Below are 13,165 nucleotides of genomic sequence, written 5' to 3'. Positions count from 1 at the left end.
ATAAATAAGTAAAAAGTCAATGGGAATGAGTGTTCTTTATATCCACTCTAGTACAATATTTCTTATTGCCTAGAGTCATTTCCTGAAGGAGTGTTCTGCTAAAACAAGGAGCACATGTCTGCTTGGTGTGTTTAAGATGTGGAACTTGACCCAGAGCTGTTTGTAGAGCTGCTCATACAAGCCAGGGGCATTGCCATGGATTCTGGGTCTCTTCATGTTCCATAAATACCAATGGGTCCTTTACATTAATTATGAATGGATAATTCTATTTTTGATAACCTCCTGCTTCTCAGTTAATTTCATTCATGTCAGAAATGTCTTCTAGAAGTCGATCTGTCTACCTTATACATGTTTGACTACTTGACACAAAGGTTATACTGACTGGAAATCTTGCGTATTAACTTGTATACCATATCAGGGACGTGATCATTTATTATGAGATTTTAAATAAATACAAGAGGACAGGGGGTTAAAAAGAATTCATACTGATATTGAATACATATGGAGGATAGAATACATCTCTTGCTTTTATTTATCTTGTTTATTATGTTGACTATAGTGACTATAAAGGACTAAGGCAATAATGCTACTAATAAAGCCTAGCCTAACATAATACTAAAATACCAGTAAGCATAAAGGTGTAAACACATGGGGCTGGTGGTGTGCCACTACCAAACTTGTAACATTTTCATGTTGCTACAAATACACCCAAAACATTTATGGTCATACAATTCAATCATGGACTGTGTTGATACACAATATTTATTCCACACTTTTTTAGAAACATTTATGCATGCAATGTGTATCAAAGAAGACAATCTCCATTGAAACACAAACCAGAAAGGAAAGTTTGATGAATCTTGAATGCTGCACACCAAGGCCTTCTTCACTTTGCAAACATGATCGTTCCATTATTTTGTTTCTGGAAGACAAGTCAAACACACATCACATTCAGTGGTATTCTGCTTTGTGGCTCCAAATATTTGCTGTTCATGCACCAGTTTACAGAGCAGATTAGGAAGTTCCTACAAAACTGGTTTTCAGTAAAGTCCTGTTAAGACTGGTGACTAACCACATATTTCTTTGTAGTTGTGTCCTGGAGTTACAATGGAGGAAAATGGTAATTACACATAATGCATGGTTCATTTTCCTCAGAGTTTGTAAACACTCTATAAAGTATATGAGAGACTAAAGTTAATAGGGGGAAACATCAAATTAATCTACTCTGATAAAGTGAATGCTGCCAGCATATAGTCCCAGTATCCGGGTTGAAGGTGTGTTGTTCTGCTGTATGCTAAACTACTTGTCTATTTGAGATGACCTGAGGTTGTTCCTACAGCCCAGGGTTTCTGCCTGGAGGAGGGCAAATTCATATGAGGCCCTTAAAATGACATGATGATATATGACATATTTATAAAAAAGCATGACACATCCAGCCTAGGGGCCTTTGAAACACTCCCTGGATGATTCAGAGCTGTACATAAATGTTTGTGCAACATGTTTCACATTGATTTGGGAACTGCCAAGAGGCATAGTTATGCATAATGCAAATTGTCATCAAGTGCTTATTGCTCAACACACAATTATATTTAAAAACGACCGGTCTTGAGGAAATGCTCGCATACCAAACATACTGTTGGAAATGTGTGCACATTAGACAAATGGACAAAGATGAACATCACACACATGAAGATGAGCTTCACTCAAAACATTTTCACATTCATCCAGAACTGTAAATCCAATCTATCGTTTCTTGCTCCATGGTACAGAAGCTACAGTCTATATTTACATTACAAATGTCTTTTGAGTGACATTATTGCAAGGATAACATCGATGAAGAATTTTGCATAAGCCATCTTTCATTTTCTTGTATTTGCATAATGTAATTCCAAGTGAGGAGAAATGTAATACATTAAGTCCTCCATCACAGATCGGATTAGTAATGATATCATGTAAAACTGAATGAGGTTTATTCCTCTAAATAAAACTTATCAAAAGTAGAACAAGTGCAGAAACGTGGAAGGTTTACTATCTTATAAAACTCTGTAGCAGCTTGATGCAGTTCACACAGGCTGGGTATTCAGGGTGGTTTTTAAATATGTAATACATAATTAATGAACGTGTTAATTAACAAGATCATTGTCTGTCACCTGAACTATTGCTGAGAATAAAGCAGCAGCCCTGTAAATTTATGGATAAATTCAAATTACCGAGTTGCAGATTTTGAGATAAATGTATGTATGGTGGTCTTATAATTGCTCCATGGCTCACTTGGGCAATCAGCAGTGTGGGAAGTGGTACAGAAGCCAATTTCAAAGCTTCCTTGGGCGTTCTCCTTTCCACATTACTGAAATACTTCAGCAACACAAACAGCGTGATTCCATTTTCATATTAGAGGATTTTTGCTTTCTTTTTTTAATCAACAGCAGAACAGCAGTCAGTGTGAGAGTGTTTGCATGTGGACATAGCAGGAGGCCAGGAAGGGGGGGGGGTCTCTGAAGCCAAGTTAATCACCTTGGTTGTAGCCCAATTTTTTTAGATGCAGCTAAATTATATATGTAGCTATGATATTATAATCAGTAAATGTTGGAGGTGCCTATGGCTGCAATCCTGAATGGATCACTCAGCCACTGGTCAATATAGATCAATATAGTGGCTATATTGGCTTTTTCTTAACTGAAATGAGATGTTCGAATTAGCCAGCAATAGCGTGTGTGTTAATGACTAAGTCTATGGTGTATTCAATAGGATTTCCCTCTGTTTTCATACTTATTTTCCGAGGTGTATTTTATCTGTCCATTCCTATGGAGAATGTGGTCATCATTGGTGGCTTTAGACGCCTCTGCTAGCTTATCACACAATTACCCAGCCTTGCCTGACTTTCTTGGTTGTGATTAATATTCATGCCACTGCGCGCCCCCACCCTTAGTGGCACTAAGCACCTCCACTACTTTCTGCAGGGAAATCTGATGCATATATTCATTCCCATAATGAACTGGCAAAAATTCACAAACAAAGATTCAAAACAAAACTTTACACCAGGCATCAGAACAGGGGCTCGGTGGCTCAGTATTTATCTCTGTCACCTCCCAGCAAGAATCACATGGGTTTGATCCCTGATCGCAACCCTTTTTGTTGAGTTTGCATGTTAAATTAGATGAAAGTTTATTGATCCCCTTGGGCCGTTGCAGCAGCAAGTAGTAATATGATTTATCAAATAAAATTAGTATGCAAATATAATATTGAGAAAATGGAGGTTATATAAACATATGCAACCAACACAACTCCATTTTGATCTGAAGTAGGAAGTAGAAAAGCAGCAGTAGTATCAGTAGCAGCAGAACTAACTGTGACAGAAAGACAATGTGAAATATGTGCATAATAAGAAAGGGGAAGAAATATTAAATGTTCTCCCTATTGTTGCCATGGGCTTCCTTCGGCTCCCCCGGTTCCCTCCCACATTCCAAAGACATACAGGTCAGGTGGATTGGATACTCTAAATTGCTTATTATATATATATTGGTAGGAGCATGAGTGTCTATCTGTATCTGCTATCGGTGATAGACTGGCAACCTGTCCAATGTCTCCCTGCCTTCCAGTGTAAGCTATACTGGCAGAGGCACCAGCCCCCGCGACCCTGAGGACTGAGCGGGTAGAGAAAATGAATGAGTGAATGAATGAATGAATGAATGAATGAATGAATGAATGAACTTGGAAAGAGTTTCAGTGGTGGTTTGATTCTGGCTGACTTGACACTGGTCACTGGAGCTCCCCTTCATAGTTTTCTGATTTGTCTTTTGTTTTTAAGTCATCAAATACATTTTTAACCCTAAATTTAACCGTCCAGAATGCACTCTTCCATCAAGAAATACCATCCACCATAATACAAGATCATTTTAGTATCTAACATCTAATACCACAATGTATACAAGTTTCAGGCAATGGATAATCGTAAATCGGATGTAGGCAGGTCTCTTTGCTGTGTGGTTGGTTTTGTATTGAAACTACGAGTTTTAATCACTTTTTAGGTTAGACTGTTGGAGATTGTGTTGGCCCACTGGGTGTGTATTGGAGGGCAGCGCTCCTGGCGAACTGGAGGTACGTAAAGCTCTAAAGGAATGAGGAATGATTAAATTTTAAGCTTGCTTCAAGGAACAGAAAATCCTCTGCTTATGTCAAAATGTCAACAAACTTATCCAGCTAACTCAATTATCCATGAACAGGGCCTGATCATCGTAAATAGAGCTGAGTTAGCTTTGGTAGCTGATGGGCGACAGCGTTATCTCTCCCCTATGCACTGTGTTTGGTAACTCCACTCTCTGTACATATATTTACACAACAGAATACAAAAGACAACATAAAACCAAGTTCTCCATTCATAATTTCTCAACAAATCGGTCAGCTAAACATAGCCATAGTTAGCATAGATGAACAGTTTATAACGCTAGTACCATCCTAACGTTAGCCCAGATAGCTCTGTACAACGGAAACACATTACGAACCAACTGGGCTTTCCCTTTATTTTGTTCAGCCCATGCACAGCTCCGCATGGCGTCTCAGTGATGGAAAAGTTACATCTAGTCGGAACCTTTCTACACGGTCCTCATTTCAGACCAGTAGCTATTGGACGCTTGATGGGCGTGTTTAGAAACTTTCTCTTATATCAAGTTAATAGTTCCCTGAAATGTGTTTCTGAGAGAAATGAGGACCCTGTGAAAACAAGCCTTCAAATGATTCCAATCCTGTCAAAACCGGCACAAGACACCGAGAGATGGAGCAGGAGCAAGAGATTGGTGGTCTCTTATGTCTCTCGTGCCGGCTTTTTAAAAAAAAGTTTTTCTAGTTAATTTTTGACAGTTTGGACCAGGTGGCATGGTGGCTAGCAAATGTGGTTTGTTAAAAAGTTGGTGGTTGGTACGAAGAGGCGCGGTTCGTCTCCCAGATGTACTGTATGTATCTAGAATGTATATAGTGTGAACCTACCACCTGGTAGTGGATATATGTACATACTACTTTGTCAAGAAGAAGAAATGAACATACTCTGTATTACTGTGTATGCCCAATCTTGTCCTTGACTACGGTCCAGGATGTTCACACAGGAATGTCTTCAACCTCCAACAGCGATCATCATTCCAATGTCTTAACACTAGGGGAAAAAAAAAACATGTTAGTCACACATTGTCCCATCATCTGCATATCAATTCATTGCTCCATTTGTATTCATCTACCTCCCCATTTGAATTTTCGTTCACCAGCCTCATCCATCCTCATTCTTTCTTTTACCACCATCACCCTCATTTCTCATTTTCACTTACATGCCCAGTTCATCTCCAAACACTTCTCCTCTTTCATAGTGAAGTCCGGCTGGCCAGGAACCCATGGCTGATATTCCAATTTAGATCCATCTAACCAGGCATACTGGCCATTCTCCTGAAAAGAGTGACAATAAAAGAAACATGCAACTTTTTTTAAAGAACGTAAAGGACATGATTTGAATTTTTTATCATTTTTTTTTTCATTTTTTCCATGTATGTGCCACAATTAATTTGAAATCAGTTTTGCCACCGCACTCCCATTCAATTCCAAACACATTTCTAAAACAACTCTGGAGACTTCTAATTCAGTCGGTAAAGGTAATCAATCACTATGAATGAGAAGCCGACAATCATTGCAAGAGACACAAGACAGTCATTATCTAAGCCATCATTATTGTTATTATGTTCATACAATCAGTCATCCATTCATTTATTTTCATTTACCTGTCTTGTGGCGCCCAGCCAAACACGTGGGTCTTTTGGATTGCACTTCATAATAATACATTGCACTGTGTTCATTTCCTTTTCGTTGTGCAGCATGACGAGGTGACCTTTTCTGTGCTGCTGTTGACAGAATTTCTGAAAATGGATAGACATTTGAACAAGGTTTATTTTATGGTGAGATTTGTTTGTAAAAAGCTGAGTGAAATACAGTTTGTTGTGTGTGTGTGCGTGTGTGTGTGTGTGTGTGTGTGTGTGTGTGTGTGTGTGTGCATATATGCATAAAATTGGGGAGGCGGGGATGTACCTCTGCTTCACCAAATGTGATGCTTATTTTGAAGTACTTGACACATTTCTGTCCCACCCTGTACCATCCCTGCTTCTTGCATTTGGTTGATTTTGGACAAGTTTTCAAGACTTCCCCTGCCGTCAGGATGTGATTGTTTGAAAGAAGTCCTCCTTTTTTCACATGGTGGACATTGGAGTGTGACAATAAACCTGACAGGGAGATTGCATGTGACACAGGCCATGAGTCAACTGCAAACCCACAACATCATGAGTACATAGTATGCACTGTAGCTTGTGCTTGTAAAATCAGAATCCAATCTTGTGCAGACATTACAAGCAGTGCAAGATTGTGCAACACTCAATAACAAATAGGGAGAACTACACAGTAACAGTAGTTGTGGCACAGTCAGTTCATAGTTAGGTAGTTTTGATATAAGTTTGGTTACAAGGTGAGTAGGTCTTTGGAACTGCCCAATGTCTACTGCCTGTATACTTACGTATGTCTGCTGTGCTATCCTGCATGTGCACCAACGCCAGCAGGATCAAGATGGCTGTCACCGCAAAGCAATGCATTTTTCAGTACTCTCTTGAACTGCAATGTAGCCTGGAAACATAACGCAAAGTTGACTTAATGTACATCTTGTCAAATATTTGGTTAATAAAATGAATTTACTGTTAACACAAATTAAACAGATGACTATGTTAGATACATGTCTATCTAGTTTTTCTAGTTAAAGCAAATGTTCCCACCAGAATGAAAGGTTATGAGTTATGACATTCTCACACATTTTTACTAATTCAATGCTACATTCTGACCAACTTTAACAGTTTTGAATGCTTTGTAGCTGCCTCCTGTTAATATTTGTTAGCAATGCTTCAAGTCAGTGGGACACCAGGGATTTCCAATCAATCCTTAAATTACTCATTCTAAACAGCTATCCTTCCTCTTACTTACAAAAGTAATTGAAAGTGATTGCCAATGATTCTGAGAGAAATTATTGTCTTTGGTAAACTAGAATACCTATATGATGGCCTTTTGGAATAATACATTGAAATAAAATGATTCTATCCAAAATCTGCTATTTAAGAGATCAAATGTTTGTCTGTTATATAACTATTTATCTCTATTTATCTCATATATTGTCTGATATCTACATAATTCTGTAGATCATGGCTCTGTGATAGAAATTAAAGAACTCACCAGTAGCTCCCACTCCTGGCCTTCTATTCCTTCTCTGTCAAGTCTTCAAGACTGATAAGTCTTCAAATATGGTTTTAAACTCTTTACATACCTTTGAGGCATTTATCCTTTGTGCATGACATTACCTATATTGTCTTACGATGAGTTGCAGGATGGGAAAAGAATACAAATTGTGCATACAGAAATGTTTGCACAGTCCCAATGAGGCATTGCAAATGTACACATTTCATAGGGTATCTGTTTCTGTTACTGTGTAGATACACAGAGAGAGATGGGGATAAGTGGAGCAAAAATATAAAAAGGTAGGGGACTATACACTCATCCCCTGCTTGAGGATTCCTGTCCAAAAGTTTTAAATGAAATCTATCGTCTATTTTGTTTATTTCAAGATTTCAGTTTTTCAATCATAATATAAAAAGCGTACAAGTTGCATTCTCCCATCCCTGCCTAAAAAGATCGCAAAACATACAGCATACAGCAAAATGTTAGGTATTTATTCATTTATTGATTTATATTTGAAATTATTTATAAATGTAAATTTTTTATAAATATTCCCACATTCATTTTAACATGTAACATTCATTCATTTATTGATTTATGTATTACTTTATTTGTTATTGCATTTGTATTTATTTATTGATTGATTCATTCACTGATTCCTTAATATGATAGGCCTGGCCCTCCATAAACACAGCACATCCAGAGGGCTGCCATCCTGACATCAAAATGCCTTGTTGATGAGACAGATCAGAAGAAAATGACAAGAATCGTTCAAGTGAACAGTATGCAAATAACCTCTTAACAGCAGAGAACCATGCTGGGCCCACCTGCTGTCAGCTAAGAACAAGAAGATGAAGCTTAATTGATCTCCAAAATTGGATAATTGCAGAGTGGAAATGTGTCGCCTGGTCGGATAAATCCTGATTTCTCTTATGACATGCTGAAAGCAGGGTCAGAATTTGGTGTAAACAACACAAATCCATGATAATGCCCATTTTGTTAACTTTGAGCCGGTGGATTGCCCTCAGGCAATGCATAAGTTTGAGTTTGTATGTTTAGAAATTATTAAGGTCCCATTAGCTGTGTAAGGTATGGTATTTCATTGGGAAATACAAATGTATTTGTTTAGCAAATGTGCAAATGTTAATGTTAATGTTTTAAAGTTGAAGTTGTTAATGATGTTCTACAAAAACAGACAGGGTACACCAACATGACTTGAAGACAAAGATTGTCGTTCTGTTCTTTGTAGGGAAGACACAGAACAGAAGATCAAGACTTGGGCTCGACTTCTATCCCAAATTTCTCTCATGGCAAATTTAGTATACATCAAATGATAGCATGTGAATTACCACCTTGCTGAGTCAGTTGGCATGACATTGACCTCTTCACGGCATACACAATCCTTTGTCATAAAGCACACCTAACTGTCATCATGATATATGGATGTCTGCCCACTACTTCAAGCTCAGTTTTGATGAGACCTCTCCACCACATTTCACAACACCATGGTGAATGCTACGCAGACTGCTAAGATTCTCAGCGTTATCCTGTCCTGCACTTTTACTACACTCTACATGCTGGAAAACATGATATACTGTATACAACATCACAATTGGTGACATTCTGGCTTCTAGCTCAGAGCATTTATAGTTGAAGCTCTAGCGACAGAGTACTGTTGTATAACTGGGTTTTTTTGGGGGGGTAAAAATGTCCTACCATGATACTTAACGGTATACAGTACATGGAAGCAAAAGAGATTCTAGCATCATTGCCTGTATTTGGTCAAGTTAATTTGTATTGTGACCATGCTTATGTTGTGCTTAATGTCCCTTTTTCAGAGGCTATTGGATAAATACGTTTGAATAATTATACTGTAGGTAAAAGGTTTTAGCATGCCTAAAAAGGCATGAAGAATTTCATAGTTTCATCCCATTTATCACCTTCCTTCTCTGGTCAGTGGGAAAATGATTGTATTTTTGTTTTGTTTTTTTCGTCAGGAATAAATGTGCCCCACATTAACTCTTTTGTAACTTTCCATCTCTATTTCTCTTTATTGATGTCAACATCTTGCTTGCTATCTGTCAAAATTATGTGTATTTATAATGGCTTTACAAGCAGGTGTAGCTGGCTATGGGACATTTCATCATATGAGGTTGTGAATGTTTTCAGACTGTTTGCATTTTATTAATTAAACAAAAGATGCTTTTCATTCATTCATTCATTCATTCATTCATTCATTGTCTTCACTCGCTTATTCCTTTTCAGGGTCCTGGGGATCTGGAGCCTATCCCAGCATACATTGGGCAGAAGTCAGGAAAACACCCTGGACAAGTCACCAGTCAATCACAGAACTAAAACATGATTTTAATGTGTTTAATTTAATAGTGCCCTTAGGGCATAGTGTAATGTCATTCTGATTTTTCACCAGTAGAGGAGGCAAACATGCACCCTTTACTATTCTGAAAAACCATAAAAGTGGGTATGCCTGAGAAAGACTGTTTGTCAGTGTGTGCGTCTATATGCATGCACTAGTGTGTATGTGTTTGTATTTCTAGTAGCCTATTCTCACAAATGCCTTCCCTTTTATCGCTCTTAATATGGATAATCTAAACCTATAACTTCATTACAGAGGTATATGGAGAGATTTTAGAGAGAGAGAGAGAGAGAGAGAGAGAGAGAGAGAGAGAGAGAGAGAGAGAGAGAGAGAGAGTTTTATTATGAATACCAACCTTTGTTTCAGGACAATATACCATCGGGATTGAGCCATGATTCTACCTCCTGCCATTCTTAATACCTGCTATTTGAATCTCACTAGAGGACTGGTTGAATTGGAGATGAGGTCTTAAAATTGAAAAGGGAGTTTGAATGCACACAGAGACAATATTGTGCGCATATGAGTACCAGGATTAAAAGCCTCACAAATGACACCCACCTCGTACCTGTCTCAGAGGACCCTGCCACAGCACTGCTTGCAAAAATGGAAAACTGGGAGAGCCAAGGAGGGTTCATAATCATTTCACATGGCTTCCACATGATCATGAGGAATTACGGGAAGACAAAAACACTGAGACAAATCAGCAGGCTTAAACACAAAAAACACAACAGTGAGAGCTTATTGTTTTTTATTTATGAGATCATGTAACATGAACAACAATCATATTCACATTACACTTATTAGCAATTAAAAACAAATTCCCAAATATAAATTCTGTGTCCCTCAATTAGACAGAGGAATCATTCATTTACAATACTGCAGGCACATGCAATAACTCACATGTAACAGTAGTGCATTATTACAAAAAATACAGCTGACAACTAAAATGAGATCATCACTCAATGTATCACAACTGATATGACATTGAGCCACATCACAATGATCAGTAGAGAAGGCAACACCTTTCGTAACTCAATACTTAGTGAGAAATACGTGAAGAAAGACCACAGCTCTACTGTTCACATTTATAAGTTAGTGGTAAGGATATAAATAATATGGGTTCCATATGTCTACCCTGGACTGACCTCAGATTAAAAAGTAACAGCCAATAATGTCAATTTGATAAGGTCTTCTACTGTAATTCTACAGCGGCCTCAGTTTTCTATCCATTATATGCACATTACACGGTGTGCAAGACACAGCTTCCTTGTCATCAGCATGCCTTAACCTGTCCAGTATTTATCAGCTCTGTGAAGCAATGGGATGAAAAGGTGCCAAAGGAGTCATGACACTCACTAGAAGCCTGACAGCAGCTCACTGAGCAGCACCTCCCTTTCTCCCAGAAGCATGTCTCTCTTCAGACTGGTCCCTTTGTTCACCACCTTAATCTTCATGGCCAGACTCTTCACCTGCGCCCGGGGCAGCGCGTCAAAAAAGAAGTCCTCGTTGAATACTGGATTCCTGCTATTCTTGATGATGGTACTCCTCTGTTTCTGCTGCTTGCCGGGGTTCAGGTAGAGCGATACGCAACAGTTGATGCTTTTAACGTCCGTCTGCCTGTCATAGAGGTCCTCGGCGGCGAGCACCCGCACCCGCAGTCGAGCGGCCTCTGCGTCGTAGTGAGTGCTCAGCCTCAGTGTCCCCCCCTTGTGGAGGTTGACGGTGTGCTGGCGCTGCAGTAGGTCCGGCGCTGCGCCCCTAGAGCCACTACTTTTACATCCGCGGAAGGCGGGGGAGGGAGGGCAGCGCAGGCGGCGGCGCTGCATGTTGGGGCTGTTGTCAGCTGAGCTGCATTCATCAGTGGAGAGAGAACTGTGGCGCGCCAGGGAGCGCTTGGCACGAGACACCTGGAAGGGAAAAGAAAAAGCAACTTGTGAACATCCAGAATGGAGCCTTATGGTCCATGTAACACATAAAAACTAATTTTAACACACTCATTCATCATTTTGTAAAGGCCAAACCATGTATCTAGACACAGAAATGAGAGTCCTCACCTTAGCTTGTGTCTCCTGGGTAATAGAGCGGAGGAGAGAGGCAGAGCGGGACAGGAGAGGGGAGGTAAAAGGGGAGGACTCCGCTGAGGAGCAGGTGTCACTCTCTCCACCACTGAAGTAGCGGTAGGGGTTGGGGTCAGCAGGGGCCAGGTGAGTTCCCCCTTGGGTGCGCCTCTGGGAGTTAGGGGAGGTGAGAGGGCTGGTGGGGTCGCTGTGGAAGAGGCTCTCCTTGCGTCGGGTGTGCGGGGACTCCACCAGGGTGGAAAAGCCATAGGAGGTCTGGGCCTTGGGGACATAAGGCAGAGACATCGCAGTCTGTGACTGGGGGTCTGCATTGGTGTTGACCTCAACATTGTCTCTGTCCAGAAGCCCGGCACCTGGCTCATCAGCGCTCTCTATCTGGATGATGTGACGATTGGCTGACTTCTGGAGGTTGCGGGTGTCCCCAGACAGCCGGGAGAAGAGGCGCGGACTACAAGGGTTCTTATTGCTCCGAGCCCTGGGGCTTTGGCTACAGATGGCGTGGTCAGAGGCGGAGGGTCGCAAGGTGGAGCAGCGCTGAGGTTCTGGGGTAAGGGACTCAGGTTCTGGGGGACAGCAAATGAGTTTGGGGGGGATAAAGAAATCAGGGATCTTGTCTGGAGTAAGGATATTGGAGTAAGCAGAAACAGGAATGGTCTCTGGTGCCTGCTGGGGTTGGGATTGCTTCCCACTGCTCTCCCCAGAACCACGGAGTTTCCCCAGAAGCCACATGCCCTCTCAGATGTCTCAGCTCACAGTGCGGTTGTTCTGTATTAATAGGAAAAATTATGCAGGAGACATTATAACATCTGATGATAGCAAACAATCAAAACAAAAATCAAGAGAATTCCATGTTTTTGTTCTCTATATAAGACTGAGCCTAAAGAGTCTCATTAAATCAGTGTCGACTCTTGCACCTCAGTAGAAAGAAAATCTCTCGAACCAGTTTAATGAAGGGAAGGAGATGACTAGACATTTGAATTGCAGCCAAGGAGCCTAAAGACACATTTACATATTGCAGACACCAAAAGATCCTTTGTGCATCCCCAAAGGCAACTTTAATCAAAGGTGCAATAATATTTTTGGGAAAATAACCCTGCTATCAAGTTCTCCTTTAAACGATTTACATTCTGCGCGCTATGGAGACGTGTAGCACAAAATTCAGCGCATAAACCAGATCAAACTACTACTAATTTGTTCAAATGTAATTTCATTTATTTTGTAAAAGTAGTTTTGAAGTAGCCTAGCCTACTTTATGTCGCTGGAATTGTAATTTACCGATGAAAATGATTACAAGGAATGGTTAAATTATATTAAATTAAATGGTTAGAACGCACCAAGACGAGCTTATAAAGAACTTTTACCCCGCAAACAAAGCCACATCAACGATTATTTTAGAGTGACGGTGCACTTTAGAAAGCAAAAATATCTACCTGTTGGCTTAATAACTCTTCCCCTTTGAAAAATGATC

At 40.0% G+C, this 13,165-nt stretch overlaps 2 protein-coding genes across 2 annotated transcripts; both read right to left on the bottom strand.

The window, feature by feature from the left end:
* Nucleotides 1–5,307: 5,307 nt before the first annotated feature.
* Nucleotides 5,308–6,617, bottom strand: LOC139650139 (snaclec A8-like). The gene is made up of 4 exons (XM_071526705.1): nt 6,542–6,617; nt 6,064–6,254; nt 5,760–5,894; nt 5,308–5,430 (listed from the first exon to the last, which is right to left on the bottom strand). The coding sequence occupies exons 1-4, from the start codon at nt 6,615–6,617 to the stop codon at nt 5,308–5,310; spliced, it is 525 nt and encodes a 174-aa protein (XP_071382806.1).
* A 4,357-nt stretch (nt 6,618–10,974) lies between these two features.
* On the bottom strand, nt 10,975–12,426 carry LOC139650705 (C2 calcium-dependent domain-containing protein 4C-like). Its single transcript, XM_071527452.1, has 2 exons — nt 11,674–12,426; nt 10,975–11,526 (listed from the first exon to the last, which is right to left on the bottom strand). The coding sequence occupies exons 1-2, from the start codon at nt 12,424–12,426 to the stop codon at nt 10,975–10,977; spliced, it is 1,305 nt and encodes a 434-aa protein (XP_071383553.1).
* Between the last annotated feature and the right edge of the window lie 739 nt (nt 12,427–13,165).

The sequence above is a fragment of the Centroberyx affinis genome, unplaced genomic scaffold, assembly GCF_046629955.1.
Source record: "Centroberyx affinis isolate AG114_WGS23_722 - 3 ecotype Tasmania unplaced genomic scaffold, CSIRO-AGI_Caff_v1 ptg000112l_1, whole genome shotgun sequence".
NCBI lineage: Eukaryota > Metazoa > Chordata > Actinopteri > Beryciformes > Berycidae > Centroberyx > Centroberyx affinis.
This window is presented reverse-complemented; position numbering and strand designations above follow the sequence as displayed.